General features: G+C 46.8%; 1 protein-coding gene across 4 annotated transcripts in view; it reads right to left on the reverse strand.

The window, feature by feature from the left end:
- The window catches only part of SCHIP1 (schwannomin interacting protein 1), a 179303-nt gene that overhangs the window by 145313 nt on the left and 20200 nt on the right, over nucleotides 1-13790 (reverse strand). The window contains exons 1-2 of one of the 4 annotated variants that reach the window (XM_070374070.1): nucleotides 2215-2283; nucleotides 402-1082 (exon numbers count right to left, since the gene is read on the reverse strand). In XM_070374070.1, coding sequence (XP_070230171.1) covers nucleotides 402-1082; nucleotides 2215-2268 — 735 coding nt within the window. In that variant the 5' untranslated portion in view covers nucleotides 2269-2283. Of the gene's footprint in view, nucleotides 1-401; nucleotides 1083-1296; nucleotides 1469-1603; nucleotides 1758-2214; nucleotides 2284-13790 lie in introns of those variants that run through there. The other 3 variants (XM_070374085.1, XM_070374080.1, XM_070374090.1) reach the window with 3 other exon arrangements.

The raw sequence follows: 13790 nt of genomic DNA on the forward strand, positions 1-13790 counted from the left end.
CCACGCTTGACAAAACCACAAGTATTACGACTTGAAATATCACCCGCAGGGTACCGGCTTCGTTGCCAAAATCTCCCCGGATTTATTTTCAGGCAAGTGACTCACAGTCTCGTCCCCATAAGTAATTCCATTAAAATGAGTCGCCAGTTCCACTAACCCGACTTTCCGTTGCCCTCTGTCTGCCCCTCCCTCCTCTCCGCCCATCCTGCAAACCCAGACAGCTCAGAGACTGAGCAACCATACCCTCGGGAAGCAGAAGGCAGCCTCCCCGGCCCGGCCCCCACCCTCGCGGCAGAATGAATGGGGCTGGCGGCTGGCGCGAGCGCGGGGAGGGAGCGTGTGGGCCGTGCGCGGGGTGGGTACGTGTGTGCGCGCGTGAGCACGCACCCCGGCCAACTTACGGAGGTGGAGTTGGTCCTCGCCTGGCCTTGGTTCCGCACCTCCTGCTCCCGGAACTGCAACCCGGCCAGATGCTTCTCCAGCGCCTCCCAGTCCATAGGGGGAACCGGGGGCTCCTCAGGGACGCACGTCCCGCTGTCCGTGGGCTGAAGGCAGAGGCCCCTGGCCGCCGGGCCCCGGCCTCCGCGCCGGCCCCCTGCGGGCTGGGGCTTCTGGACCGCCCGGCGCGGGGCCCGGGAGCCGCTCGGCCGGCCGGCCACCACCACGTTGCCATTGTGCCTGAGGTCCTGGGGCTCTTGCGGGTGGAGGTTGCCGTTGGGCACCGGGGGCGGCATGGCGGTGGTGGCGCTCCTGCCCCCGCCGCTGCGGGTCCTGGCGCTCACGTCCCCCGGACAGCGGTCATCCCTGTACCCTCGCTCGTGGCGCCCGTCCTCCTCTTCCTTCTCTTCCCCGTCCTCCTCCGGCGCCCACTCATCAATCACCTTCTTCTGGTAGACCGGGAAGGGCTCCTCATAGTCCTCCAGGGCAGACACCAAGTCCAGGCTGCCCCCCGGCGACGACGAGGATTTGCACTCGGAGCAAGGGGTCACTTTGGTGGAGTTGGACTGCGAACTGGCGCGGCTGCTGTTGCTGCTGCTGCTGCCGGCGTCACTGCCTAGATCCATCCCATCCTCTCGGTAATCCTGGGGGGAGGAGGCAGAGAGAGTGAGCCGCTGGCCGAGCCTGCTCCGGCCGCCCGCCGCCCGCCGCGAACGCCCCGGCCCAGTAGTGCCCCGCGCCCGCCAGGCTGGAGGTGCGCCCCCGAGAAGGCGTCGGGGTGGGAGCCGGCACCGGCTAAAGGCTTCCCTCATCGCATCCCTTCCCCTGCGACGAGCGGATTTCCTCCGGGCAACTGACCCTCAAATCAGCAAACGGGGTGCCCAGGCGCTGGCGCGCAGACTTTTCATAACAGGGGCCCCTAGGCGCGCGTGGACTTTTTTAACCATTTTGTGCCGGGTGCGCCCCCGCACCCCGCTCCAGGGATTCTCCGAGAACCAGACACTTTCCCAGAGAATTCTAATTCCCTGGGGGCGGGGACCAAGAAGAGGGTGGGCGGCTACTAAACTCGCACCTCGCGCTAGGCGCGGAGACCACCCCCTACCCGGCCCCGCCCCGCCCCCGCCGGCGGCCCGGAGGCCGGCTCCGCTAGAGAGCTGAGCTTTACTTTCTAAGGAACTGCAGGCAGCTCGGAGGTCTCACTCCCGCCTCCGCGCCCCTTGAGCCAGGCCCGCCTCTGCTCGCTGGAAGGCTCCGGGTGGGGGGCGCTCTCGGCTCCCACTGGGCAGGGTGGCTCCCGCCGCCCCCAAAGGTGTGCGGGGCCGGGGCGCGGCGGCCGTGGCTGCAGGCGCCGCCGCCGCCCTGGGGGAAGGAGGACGCGCCCTGCCGGCGCGGAGCCGGTCCCGCCACCGAGCATGCCCAGAGGCTGCCGGGCGCGGCGGAGTCCGCTCTCCCGGCTTTCTCGGCTGCAGGCTGGGGCGGGAGGCCGGGCAGGGACGAGGTTGGAGGGCCCGGGAAAAGGCCCAAGGGCAGGGGACTCGGGGGCTTTAGGGACGCAGACATGGCCACTTAGCAGGGCCGGCTCCCAGGGGAGAGTGGTGAATTTTAACCCCCAAACACATTCATATTTCTTGCGCGCGCCTCAAGCCCTCTCTGCGGGGTTCATTACCCCGCCTAACCTCCCGGCATCCCGAAGCGCAGGCCCCTGCCTCCTAAACCCACGCGGAAGTCCCCGGGTGACCCCTTGCAGGACCTCCCTCCCCCTACACGCGCACATACACAAGCCCATGTGGGAGCCCGAGTGACGTGTGCTCCATGGTCATGCACCATCATTTCCCTTCCACCTTCCTCCTCGCCGCTTCCTCTCCCTCCACCGCCCAGCTCCTGTCGCCTGGCTCCAGCCTCCCCTTCCAAGTTCAGGCTGTGGGTGGAACCTGTTGCTTTAGCACACGTTTTCTTTCCTTTCCTGGCTGCTCGCTGAGAATGACCTATGAGAGGTGTGTGTATGAGGAACAGAGGAGTGCAGATGCGACTAGTATCTGGCATGGAGGTGGGGAATCTGTTCTAAAGGTTTGGGCATGCCTCCGAAGTCCCCCTTGACCACCTCCAATCTAGGAGACATTAAAGGAGGGGAAGAGGTGGCTGTCAGGTCACTTGCCCTGTGGCTTGGCTTCCTTCAGTTTTTCGGAAAACCGAATCAAAGAAACCTTTGCTGGGTTTTTCAAAACACTACAACGGCGTTAGTTCGTTAGCTCATCCTCTTTAGGAACAAGGTTCTATGAAATGAAAGAATTGACACTTGGAGAAAGGAGTTGGGTTACAGAGCATCTTTTAAGGATTGCGAGTTTCCTGTGAAGAAACTGTTAGCCAACTCTGGGGAAGAAGGAAATGCCCTCTTTTCCGATTATGAAAAACAGTACTTGGAACTTAAGTGTTCTTCCACAGGCCAAAAAAAAAAAGAAAAAGATACACGAGGTGATGGATGTAAGTAGGTGCAGGGGTGGGGGGGTCCCATATATATATAGGGTCCCATATATATATTTAATTTATAGATATGAAATCACCATGGTGGACACTTAAAACATCTAATAATTTTATATGTCAATTGTACTTCAATAAAGCAGGAAAAAAATTTTTTAAGAAAATGAAGAACAAGAAGAAAAAAATCAGTGCTTAATTTTACTACAGATTGGGGAAAACCAGTTTCCTTGAACTTCCAGATTTGGGCCTGTTACTAATTATTCCCTGTGAATTCTAGTCTGGACCAAGCCACTACCCTGGCTTGGCACCCTCCAGATTGAGAAAAGGAGGAATGCTTGGAATTCTTTAGTAGGGAGTGGCTGCCACCCTGACATTTCTTCTAAATCCTAAATGGGAGAGACCCTTTGTTTAAGTGATTTCTGTGAAATGAGACTCTCTTCCTCTCTTAGGTAGGCTTGAGCCAGGGAAGATAAGCTAATCTTTTCACTTGTCTGGAAGCAGCTATCTTATTTATGAATAACAGGAAAGGGGCCTTCTGGTCTGTCCCGTTTACAGCTCTTCTGTAAAATAGGACGGAATATAATTTAAAATGTCTTTTATGGTAACATCTGTAAACAGCCTGCCTCCTGCTCCAAATATGGTTTGATTTTGAGGTTGTTGTGGAGCCCTGGGTCAGTGGGCTGCCCCCTGCGGAATAGAGGTGGCCTGTGAGTGTCCAGAGATAGGAGTAGAATGCACTGTGTGCTGAAAACTAGGGAGCTACTTTTCAAGTCACCATGTGAAGGCTTAGGTCAGAAAAAGCTCGTGCTCTGTGGCGGGACACAGGTAGACAGACAAATGTTGATCAACTGGGGCGATAAGGGACAGCTGTGGTCTCCGTCCAATTTTCAAGCATCAGGACCCCCTCAGCCAGCCCCCCAGACTCCCTCCTGGGTTCAGGCTTAGCCCCCTGCTGCCCAGATGGTCTGTGTTCGGGGAATGCAAAATGACGCCTTAGCAAAACATTTGGCAAGATAGATCCCTGCCAAAAATGCACAGCATTTCAAAGCCAAATAGAAACATCTTTGAATTATCTGTCCTTTTAAATTATTTTCTGACCAGATATTCTGGATCAGATGGGAAAGTGCCATGCCTTTTTTTTCTCTTTTCTCTTCATATAAGGTGCCTAGCTCGCCCCGTTTGCATTCTGCTTCCAGCTTTCCATCTCCTGCCAAGAGCCGTCCCACTTTGGAACATGAAACCCTGCCAACTGCTAGGCCCAGCAATAGTCTACAGATATGTCCAATGGGATGAAGAAATGATTTGCAAAATGATGGAAAAGCCCCGTCTTCCTGTTTACAGGAACAGTTCCTCAAGTCAGGGGCTTGGGGCTTACAGACTTAGATTTGTCCCTGCAGCCTCTGTAGTTAGATGTCACGCATGTGAGTCACGTGGGTGTCATCCCAGACCAGCGCTTTCAGCCCTATCAATCACCAGGGTTCTGTCCCTCTTAGTGCCCACTGCTCCCACCCTAGTCTAGACCACTGTGTCCTGAAATTACTAAACAGTCTCCCTACTAACTTTGCCCATTCTGTGTAAGCAGCCAGAGTGCTTTTCTAAAATGCAAATCTGAGGGATTTTCCTGGTGGCCCAGTGGTTATGAATCTGCCTTCCAATGCAAGGGACTCAGGTTTGATCCCTGCTCAGGGGAACTAAGATCATACGTGCCATGGGGCAACTAAGCCCATGTGTCACAATGAAAATGCCACCACCACCTCCACCCACCCCTCTCTCATACACACACACCATGCAAATCTGAGCAGCTTTCTCCTGGATTCATTAACCAGGGCTCCTTACTGCTCTTAAAGGAACTGCTTCCTGTCCAACCTCCCCCAACTTCTTTTGGTTAATTTCTACTCATCCTTTAAGTCTCAGCTTCAATGTTACTTCTTCCTGGAAGGTTTCTCTGATTCTGTGTACCCATCAGAAAGGGATCATATGACTTTACCATGTTCCCATGACACTTCACTTATCACATAAGCTATACCCAAGTTGCTGTTTAATTGCTGATCATCTTTGCTGGACTAAAAAAATCCATTTTAGATCAAGACCCACGCCATACATACATATAAAAATATTAAAAAGTTTCCTAAAACTCTTAGTTTGTAAAATCCTATCCTAATCCATTTAAAACAAAATGTGGTCACATTTCACCATTGACTTTACAACCCTCAAATGGATCAGAGTTTGGGTGTGAAAAAAAGACTCTAAATTCTATAAAGGGAGGAGCTATTTCTATCTTGTTCCTGGTAATTGGAATGGAATAGGAACTTGACTGATATTTGCTGCTGGAATTATTAATAGTTACATTTAATCCTCAAAAACCCTATTAAAAAAAATACAACACCTAGTATCTCCATCTATAGGTAAGGAAGCTGAAGACAGTTAGGTTAAGCAACTAATGCCAAAAGCTAGAAAGCTGGGTGGCAGAGCCCGATATTGATTCCAGGTAGCTGGGCTTCAGAATCCTTGCCCTTAGTCACAGAGCTAAGAGCTCAGCATCCCTTGGTCCAGATGCATATAGATGAATTGACTAAGCCAAACTGATTCCTTACAGCCACCTCAGTGAGTTCTCTGTCTCCTGACCTGCAGAGGCTCCTTGCGCAGTGTTTATACAGAGGACAAGGCAGCTGGCAAGAGCAGCTGTTCCCCTCTGCACATACGTGCTCCAGTCAACGTCCTCAATTGTCAACAAATTCATCAGTAATCAGCAAGTCGGGGCACTTCATTGTCTAAAAGGAAGAGTCTAGACATCTCAGAAAATGAATTTCACATTATTATGAACTCCTTTAAGAAGGCAGCCACCTGAGACTGAGGTCTTCATTTTGACATGGATAGGAAACTGGAATAATACTCAGAGGGTCTGGATGAGATCACCTTCCTTAGAGATCAGTGCTATTTATAGGATTTTAATCTATAAAGGCAACATTTGCAGAAAGACACAACTGAAATATTTAAATCATAAGGAATAAGAATAGGTGGGGAAAAGATTTATTTGCAAAATTTGCAAACTAATTCTGAAGTTATTAGCCCTAATGCTGAACCTTCTCTAAGTTGTAGCATTTAGAGTAATAAAGATATGGCTAGCAAAGGGGTTTGTATTTTATCTTTATTACATGAATTACATGCAAGTCACATGCAGTACACAGATGCTCTCCTGTTTCATCACCTGAGTGTGACTATATGGGAATATTTAACAGCACTGTGGGGCGGAGTGTCCTGGGTATAGAACATCTGGGCTTTCTTTCCTGCAGTGTCTCGAACCACTTTTGTGACCTCTGCTTCCTCATGAAGGAGCTGGATTGCCTGCTCCCAGTGTTAAGCAAATAGTAAGAATTAACTGAATGATTAAGTGAATGCACTAAAAGGCTTCTTCTAGCTTAAGGACCTTTTAGAAATGTCTCTGCATCATTTTATCACTTTCCTTCTTGGGAGGTACAAAGTTGGTTCCTCCAGCAGTTCAAAAACAAGGTCTATCTCCCTTAGGTAGGTTGAATACATGGTGTGTCTCTTTTATTTCTGTAGGGCAAATGAATTGATTTAACTTATTAGTCTGTACGTGAAGCTATTTTGGAGATGGTTCCTATACCCAGCTAAAATAATTTTTTTTCTTCCATTTATAGAGCTATGCTTTAATGAAAAAAACACAACTTAAAAAAAATTATCTGAAGTATTTTGATTCTCTAGCAAACCATGACATTGCATTTATTTCCTGTGCTTTCCTCACTAAAAATGAAATAGCAAAATCTAGGCAAAACTCAGCTCATCAAAGATAGCTCCAATGACCTATTTTCTAAACCTGAAACCAGGACACTTGGCTTGACAAATACTACAGCACTCACAGAGACTAGGTGAATGCGTGTTTGAGATAAAGATTACCCTGAAAAATCTGTAAGCATTGGCGAAGAAAGCAAGTCTAACTGTGGCAAAGGGACAGCATCTTTATCAGAGAAAACTGACATAGAATGTGTCAGTCAGGACCTCAGCATATGGCCACACAGACTGTGCCCTGAACAGTGCCAGGAGGCTTGTGAACCCCACCTCAGGTGCCCACCAGGAGGGGCCATTTGGTTCTCTTTGCATAGATGACAGTGTCAATGATGCCCTCTGGAGTTGTTCAGTACGCAACAGTACACATAAGCTCTGGTGGGAATTCCACTGGTAGGAAATTTCTTCTCTGTTGACATGACTAGAAGAGGAAGGCTGCTGTTCTTTTCCTAACCAAGTCATACCACAGACTGGATGGCACAAACACAAATTCAACTTGTCGAAACCCTCCAGTCTTTCTTTCCCCAGACGTTTTCTGTCATCAGGTTCTACTTTCCCTAAGTTCCTAGCACTTCTTGAAATTGCAAGTCTGTCGGCAACTCTGAATTTCTTTTTGAACTTTATTGAAGGGTATTTGTATGTGCTAAGTTGCTTCAATCGTGTCTAATTCTTTGTGGACTCTGTAGACTGCAGCCCGCTAGGCTCCTCTGTCCATGGGATTCTCTAGGCAAGAATACTGGAGTTGGTTGCCATGCCCTACTCTAGGGGATCTTCCTGACCCAGGATAGAACCCACATCTCTAAGTCTCCTGCCAACTGGGAAGTCCACTGAAGAGTATACATTACATAAAAGGATGTTTAGGAAAAGCTGGGAAATTTTGTAGACACACTGCCTGAGCGGAGGGAAGCATTACAAGTGATGGGCACTGAAGCCCACTTGCCCATCACTTGATACGGGTTGAAATGCCGAGAAAGTGTATACCTTAGGCTTCCCTGGTGGCTCAGTGGTAAAGAATCTGCCTGCCAAAGCAGAAGACGTGGGTTCTATTCCTGGTCTGGGAAGATACTACATGCCACAGAGCAAGGAAGCCCATGTGCCACAACTATTGAGCCTATGCTCTGGAGCCCGGGGACCTCAACTATGGAGCCCATGTGCTGCAGCTACTGAAGCCTGCATGCCCTAGAGCCCGTGCTCTGCAACAAGAGAAGCCATCACAATGAGAAGCCTGCATACCCCAACTAGAGAGTAACCCCCAATGGCTGCAACTAGAGAAATCCCCCACATGGCAATAAAGACTCAACACAGCCAAATATGTATATATATATGGAAGTGAAAACTTCTGGCCACTTCTTGACATAACATTGGAAGCACTCTAAAATTTGAAAGCGGCTGCTGGCATTGTCAGTGTAATGTGAGCAAGAGGAATGCATTGGAAAGTGGAGGGAGGTGGTGAGGTGGGACAGGAGAGAACTCTTCCAAGAGACTTGACTCTGCCTCTGCCCCTGCCTCTGCCTCTGCCCAACTCTACATTTAGGGGCAAGGTGGTCCCTGCAGCTCTTTGGGCCACTGGCCTCATCATGAAAGGAGAACTGTATGAAACCATCAGATGCCTCCAAGGGTCAGGCAGGTGAGGCAAATGAGTGAGGCTGGCAGCAGGGGCAACAGGAAGTCACAGGTTGAGCCGCTAAATCACTGAACAGCACAGAGCCATCTGAATTAAAATTCAGGACAAAAAGCAGGTTTATCCTCATTGGAAAAGACTCTGATGCTGGGAGGGATTGGGAGCAGGAGGAAAAGGGGACGACAGAGGATAAGATGGCTGGATGGCATCACCGACTCGATGTACATGGGTTTGGATGAATTCTGGGAGTTGGTGATGGACAGGGAGGCCTGGCTTGCTGCGATTCATGGGGTCGCAAAGAGTCAGACACAACTGAGGGACTGAACTGAACTGATCCTCAGTTTGGGCTTCTCTGGTAGCTCAGTGGGTAAGGAATCCACCTGCAATGCAGGAGACCTGGGTTCAATCCCTGGGTTGGGACGATCCCCTGGAAGGCATGGCAGCCCACTCCAGTATGCTTGCTTGAAGAATCTCCATGGACAGAGGAGCCTGGCCAGTCACAGTCCATGGGGTCACAAAGAGTCGGACATGACTGAACAGCTAAGCAGAGCATACATCCTCGGTTTATCCCTGGATCACCCCTTGGACCTCTGCTCTGAGACCTACATCCCGAGAATGCTAAGTCCATATGAAATGAGTTAAAGAGGCCATACATCTTAGCTTGTACAGGACAGTCCTGCTTTATACCTGCTGTCTTCGCATAATTATTAATGGCACCCTCCCTTACTCGCAATAGTGCCCCAGTTTCCATGATAAATTACCTGATCATCCCAGTTAAGGGGGAATCATCAATGACTAAACGTAAACTTTGTGGAGCAGTATTTCCCAGATCTGTCCAGACCTTCAAACGAAGTTAAGCAGGTTGGGTGGCACTGTTTTATAGGTTATTAGTCTAAATGAATTTCCAAAATAGTGCAACAAAAATGGTTCAGTAAAAACATTATGACATGAATTTTAAAATCACAGAAAATACATGAGAGGTTACCAATTTATGAAAAATGTTAAACTTCACTAGTAATCAAAGAAAGGCAATTTCAATCATAATGAGGTAAAATTTTGCCTGTAAAAATTATTTAGAATGACAGTGTCAGTGTCAGAATGGGTGTGATAGAAGGAACACTCATATATGGTTAGTGGGATTATAAATCGGCTGAGATATTATATGATAACATCTCTTAAATGTCTTTACAATATTTATACTCCATGATCTGTTAATCAACAAATGTTTATTGAGCACCCATTACATGCCAGGCACTGAGAGATAGACAGGTAAAAGAAATAAATGCTAATTGCCCTAAAATGAAATTTCACTGTTGCAGAGAAAAAGACATTACAGAGGGGAAAAAATGTAACAATTTGGATTACAGTTTGTAATAAGTGCCATTCTAAAGGAGATCAGTCCTGGGTGTTCTTTGGAAAAAATGATGCTAAAGCTGAAACTCCAGTACTTTGGCCACCTCATGCGAAGAGTTGACTCATTGGAAAAGACTCTGATGCTGGGAGGGATGGGGAGCAGGAGGAGAAGGGGACGACAGAGGATGAGATGGCTGGATGGCATCACCGACTCAATGGACGTGAGTTTAAGTGAACTCCGGGAGACGGTGATGGACAGGGAGGCCTGGCGTGCTGCGATTCATGGGGTCCAAAGAGTCGGACACGACTGAGTGACTGAACTGAACTGAATAAGTGCCCCCAGAGTCACTGGCTATGACACAGAGAGCATGGAGGTAGTGGATGTGTTGGAGGAGGAGCAGGAAACAGGTTGGTCAGCTGAAGAGGGAGAGAAGAATCTAACAGGCAGAGGGAGCATCTTGGACAAGGTTTTGAGGTTGAAAGAAGCTTACCACAATTGAGTAACTGAAAGGAAACCACTGGTTGGAGCAAGAGAGTTCAGGGAAAGTGGCAAGATGAAGTTGAAAGGTGAGCAAAGAAGATCTTTATCCTAACAGCTACTTAGGGGTTGTAAAAACAGATTTTTTTTTTTGACACTTTCTCCATGGTGAAGAATTGCGTGGGGACAGGATAGAGCAGGACAAGAGTGGATGCAGAGAGACGAATTAGGAAACAAATATAGCAGTCCAGGAAAGAGATGGATGTGGCTTAGGTGAGAGTTGGGGAGATAGGGTGAAATAGAAATACTGAACATATATTTCCATGATAGAATCAACTGGATCTGGTGACTGAATAGATGGAGGTAGTGAGAGAGAGATGTCACTGACAGTTTCCAGGTTGTTATCACAGGGAATTTAGTGCAAAGGTTATGTCTCTTTACTCAAATGGGCAGTTAGGAGGAGGGTATTTGGGCAGGGGAGCAGAAAGAAGGAAAACATTGACTCCTTTTTGGACATTTTCTGTTTGAGATGGTATAAGACATACAAATGGAGATCACAAGAAGGTATTTGGATATGTAGGACTGGAACTTGCAAGAATGATCTGGGGCTGGTGATGTAAATATGGGAGTTGCAGCATAGAGATGTGAAAGTTTGGTATACGTGACATTGGAGACAAACAGAGAGAGTGAGAAGAGAAGTCTCCAGCCCTGAGGAACTCCATCATTTATAGATCTTAGGTAAGAAGAACAGGGTTTGTAAGAAAAACAAGAAAGAGAATGGGAGGGGAGACAATAGTTACTCTTTAAAAAATGTAGCCTAAGGACACAGAAACGAGGATCTGGATTTACACATAAAGATGCTCATTGTGGCATATACAATAGTGAAGAATTAGCTTCAACCTAAATGTCAAAAAATTGGAAGATGTTTAAATACATTGTGACATATTCATTCTGTGGAATAAATGCAGTCAAGTAAGATGCTTTTGAAAATTATAACATTAAATGAATAAAGGAGGGTATACTATTATACACACAATGTGATCCACATTTTAAAAAATTAAATGGATATATACCTAGAAAAAGATGTAGCCAAATGTTAATAGTGGTTAACTCTGGAAGGCAAAATTGCAGGTGATTTTTTAACATTTGTATCTATTTGTATTTTTCAATTTCTTTACAATCATCATGGAATAGGTTGTAACATTTTTTCAAACTAGAAAATAAATTATGCATATTTATTTTATTCAAAATGAATGATTCTAAATTTGTTACAGAATCCCATAAAAATGATTGTTCCAATGAGATAGATTTTATTTATATAAATTCTGTGATGAATCTTCATATAAAATAATTTTAGAGTTTCATAAATTGCTTGTTTAATAAATAAATAATAAGCAAATAAAAATAAATTTGACTAATTAATAAATAATGAGTAAATAAACTCCAGGAGATAGTGAGGGACTGGAGGCCTGGGGTACTGCAATCCGTGGAGTTGTAAAGAGTCATACACGACTTAGTGACTGATCAACAACAAAATGGCTTATTAATATAAAATTTTTGAATATAAGATTTTCTTTCAAAATATAGATTGAATCAGCACACTTCTGAAAAAAAAGTTTGAGACCATAATGAATGGAAGCAGGGGCTGGCAAACTTTTACGGTAGATGGCTAAGTAGTAAATGTTTTTGACTTTGTGAATCATATAGTCATACTGAATGTTACTTATTTTTTTTCCTAAGCAACCCTCTAAAAATGTAAAAACTCCTAATTTTCCAGCCATACAAAACCAGGTTGTAGGCTTGATCTGGCCCACAGACCATAGTTTAATGAGCTCTGGAGTAAAGGATGAATATGCTAAGAATAACACATAACAGACTTCTCGGGTGGCCCAGTGCTTAGGAATTGCCTGCTAATGTACAGGACACAGGTTTGATTCCTGGTCCTAGAGGATTCCACTTGCCAGGGACAGCTGGACCTGAACACTGCAACTACTGAGCCCATCACCTAGAGCCCAGTGTTCTGCAGCAAGAGAAATCACTGCAATGAGACACCTTTAGGCAACAAAAGACAGCCAGCGCAGGCAAAAAAATAAATAAATTTTAAAAATTAAAACAAAACATTAAAAAAAGAACAACATATAACTACTTTCTCATTAAAAACTAACATAATATTGGGATTGAATGTTCAATTATTAAAATCCTAGAACCCGTTGGGATCTATTTTCAACAGGAAGCAGAATAAACAGAAAAGATCCAAAAGTGTGTCTAGTGTGTGTGTGCTCAGTCGTGTCTGATTCTTTGCAATCCCGTGGACTGTCTGTGGGATTCTCCAGGCAAGAATACTGGAGTGGGTTGCCATTTCCTTCTCCAGGGGATCTTCCTGACCTAGGGATTGAACTTACATCTCTTGCATCTCCTGCACGGGCAGGCAGACTCTTAACCACTGGAGTCACCTGGAGCAAACTTTAAAAAGAAAGTCTTTATCTTTTTTAATGGAAAACTGAACCTGTGCAAATACATCACGAAGTTGGTAGTTTTACCTAGAAAGTAAAAGCTAAAGAAAAATTTCTTATAAAATGAATCTTTTCATCATTCTATAATCTTAATTTTTGGTGCCATGAGGGGAGTGTTGCTGTTATATCCAGGAATCTATTCATTTGTTCAAGTCATAAACCTGGGAACCATCCTTGTCCCTCCCATCTGTGCTTCACGTCCAGTCACCAAAAGATGGAGCTTCCCTGGTAGATCAGCTGGTAAAGAATCCACCTGCAATGCAGGAGACCCTGGGTTGATTCCTAGATCCCGGATTGATTCCTAGAATCTGCAACATATTTATTCTAAGGTTATATTATTTGAGCTTCTCTGGTGGCTCAGATTGTAAAGAATCTGCCTGAAATGCAGGAGACCTGTGTTCAATCCCTGGGTTGGGAAGATCCCCTGGAGGAGGACAGGGCAACCCACTCCAGTATTCTTGCCTGGAGAATCCCCATGGACAGAGGAGTCTGGTGGGCTACAGTCCATGGGGTTGCAGAGTCAAACACGACTGAGCAACTAAGCATAGCATAGAGTGCTGTTAATGCTCCAAGCAGATCCGTGTTCCTGGCCCCTACACCCACCCCCCAGCTACTGTGAATATTGGCTTATGAAGGCTCACAGCTATCTTCTATGGTGCAATTTATCCCTCTGCCTTCATCAGGCCAGGAATAGACCGTCTGATCCACATGCTACTTGGCATTTCTCCTGCCCCATCCTGCTCCTCTCACTTTCTTACAGGCTTATCCCTTAATAAACCCCTTGATATGAAGAACTGACTCATTGGAAAAGATCCTGATGCTGGGAAAGATTGAAGGCAGGAGGAGAAGGGGACAACAGAGGATGAGATGGTTGGATGGCATCACCAACTCGATGGACATGAGTTTGAGCAAGCTCTGGGAGTTAGTGATGGACAGGGAGGCCTGGCGTGCTGCAGTCCATGGGGTTGCAGAGTCAGACACAACTGAGTGACTGAACTGAATTGATCTGAAATCACCTGTACGCAAATCCCTGTCTCAGACTCTGTTTCTAGGAACCTGACCTAAGACGTCAAGATCCCATGATTCTGCTTCTTAATATATT

Source organism: Bos mutus, chromosome 1, assembly GCF_027580195.1.
Source record: "Bos mutus isolate GX-2022 chromosome 1, NWIPB_WYAK_1.1, whole genome shotgun sequence".
Classification (NCBI taxonomy): Eukaryota; Metazoa; Chordata; class Mammalia; order Artiodactyla; family Bovidae; genus Bos; species Bos mutus.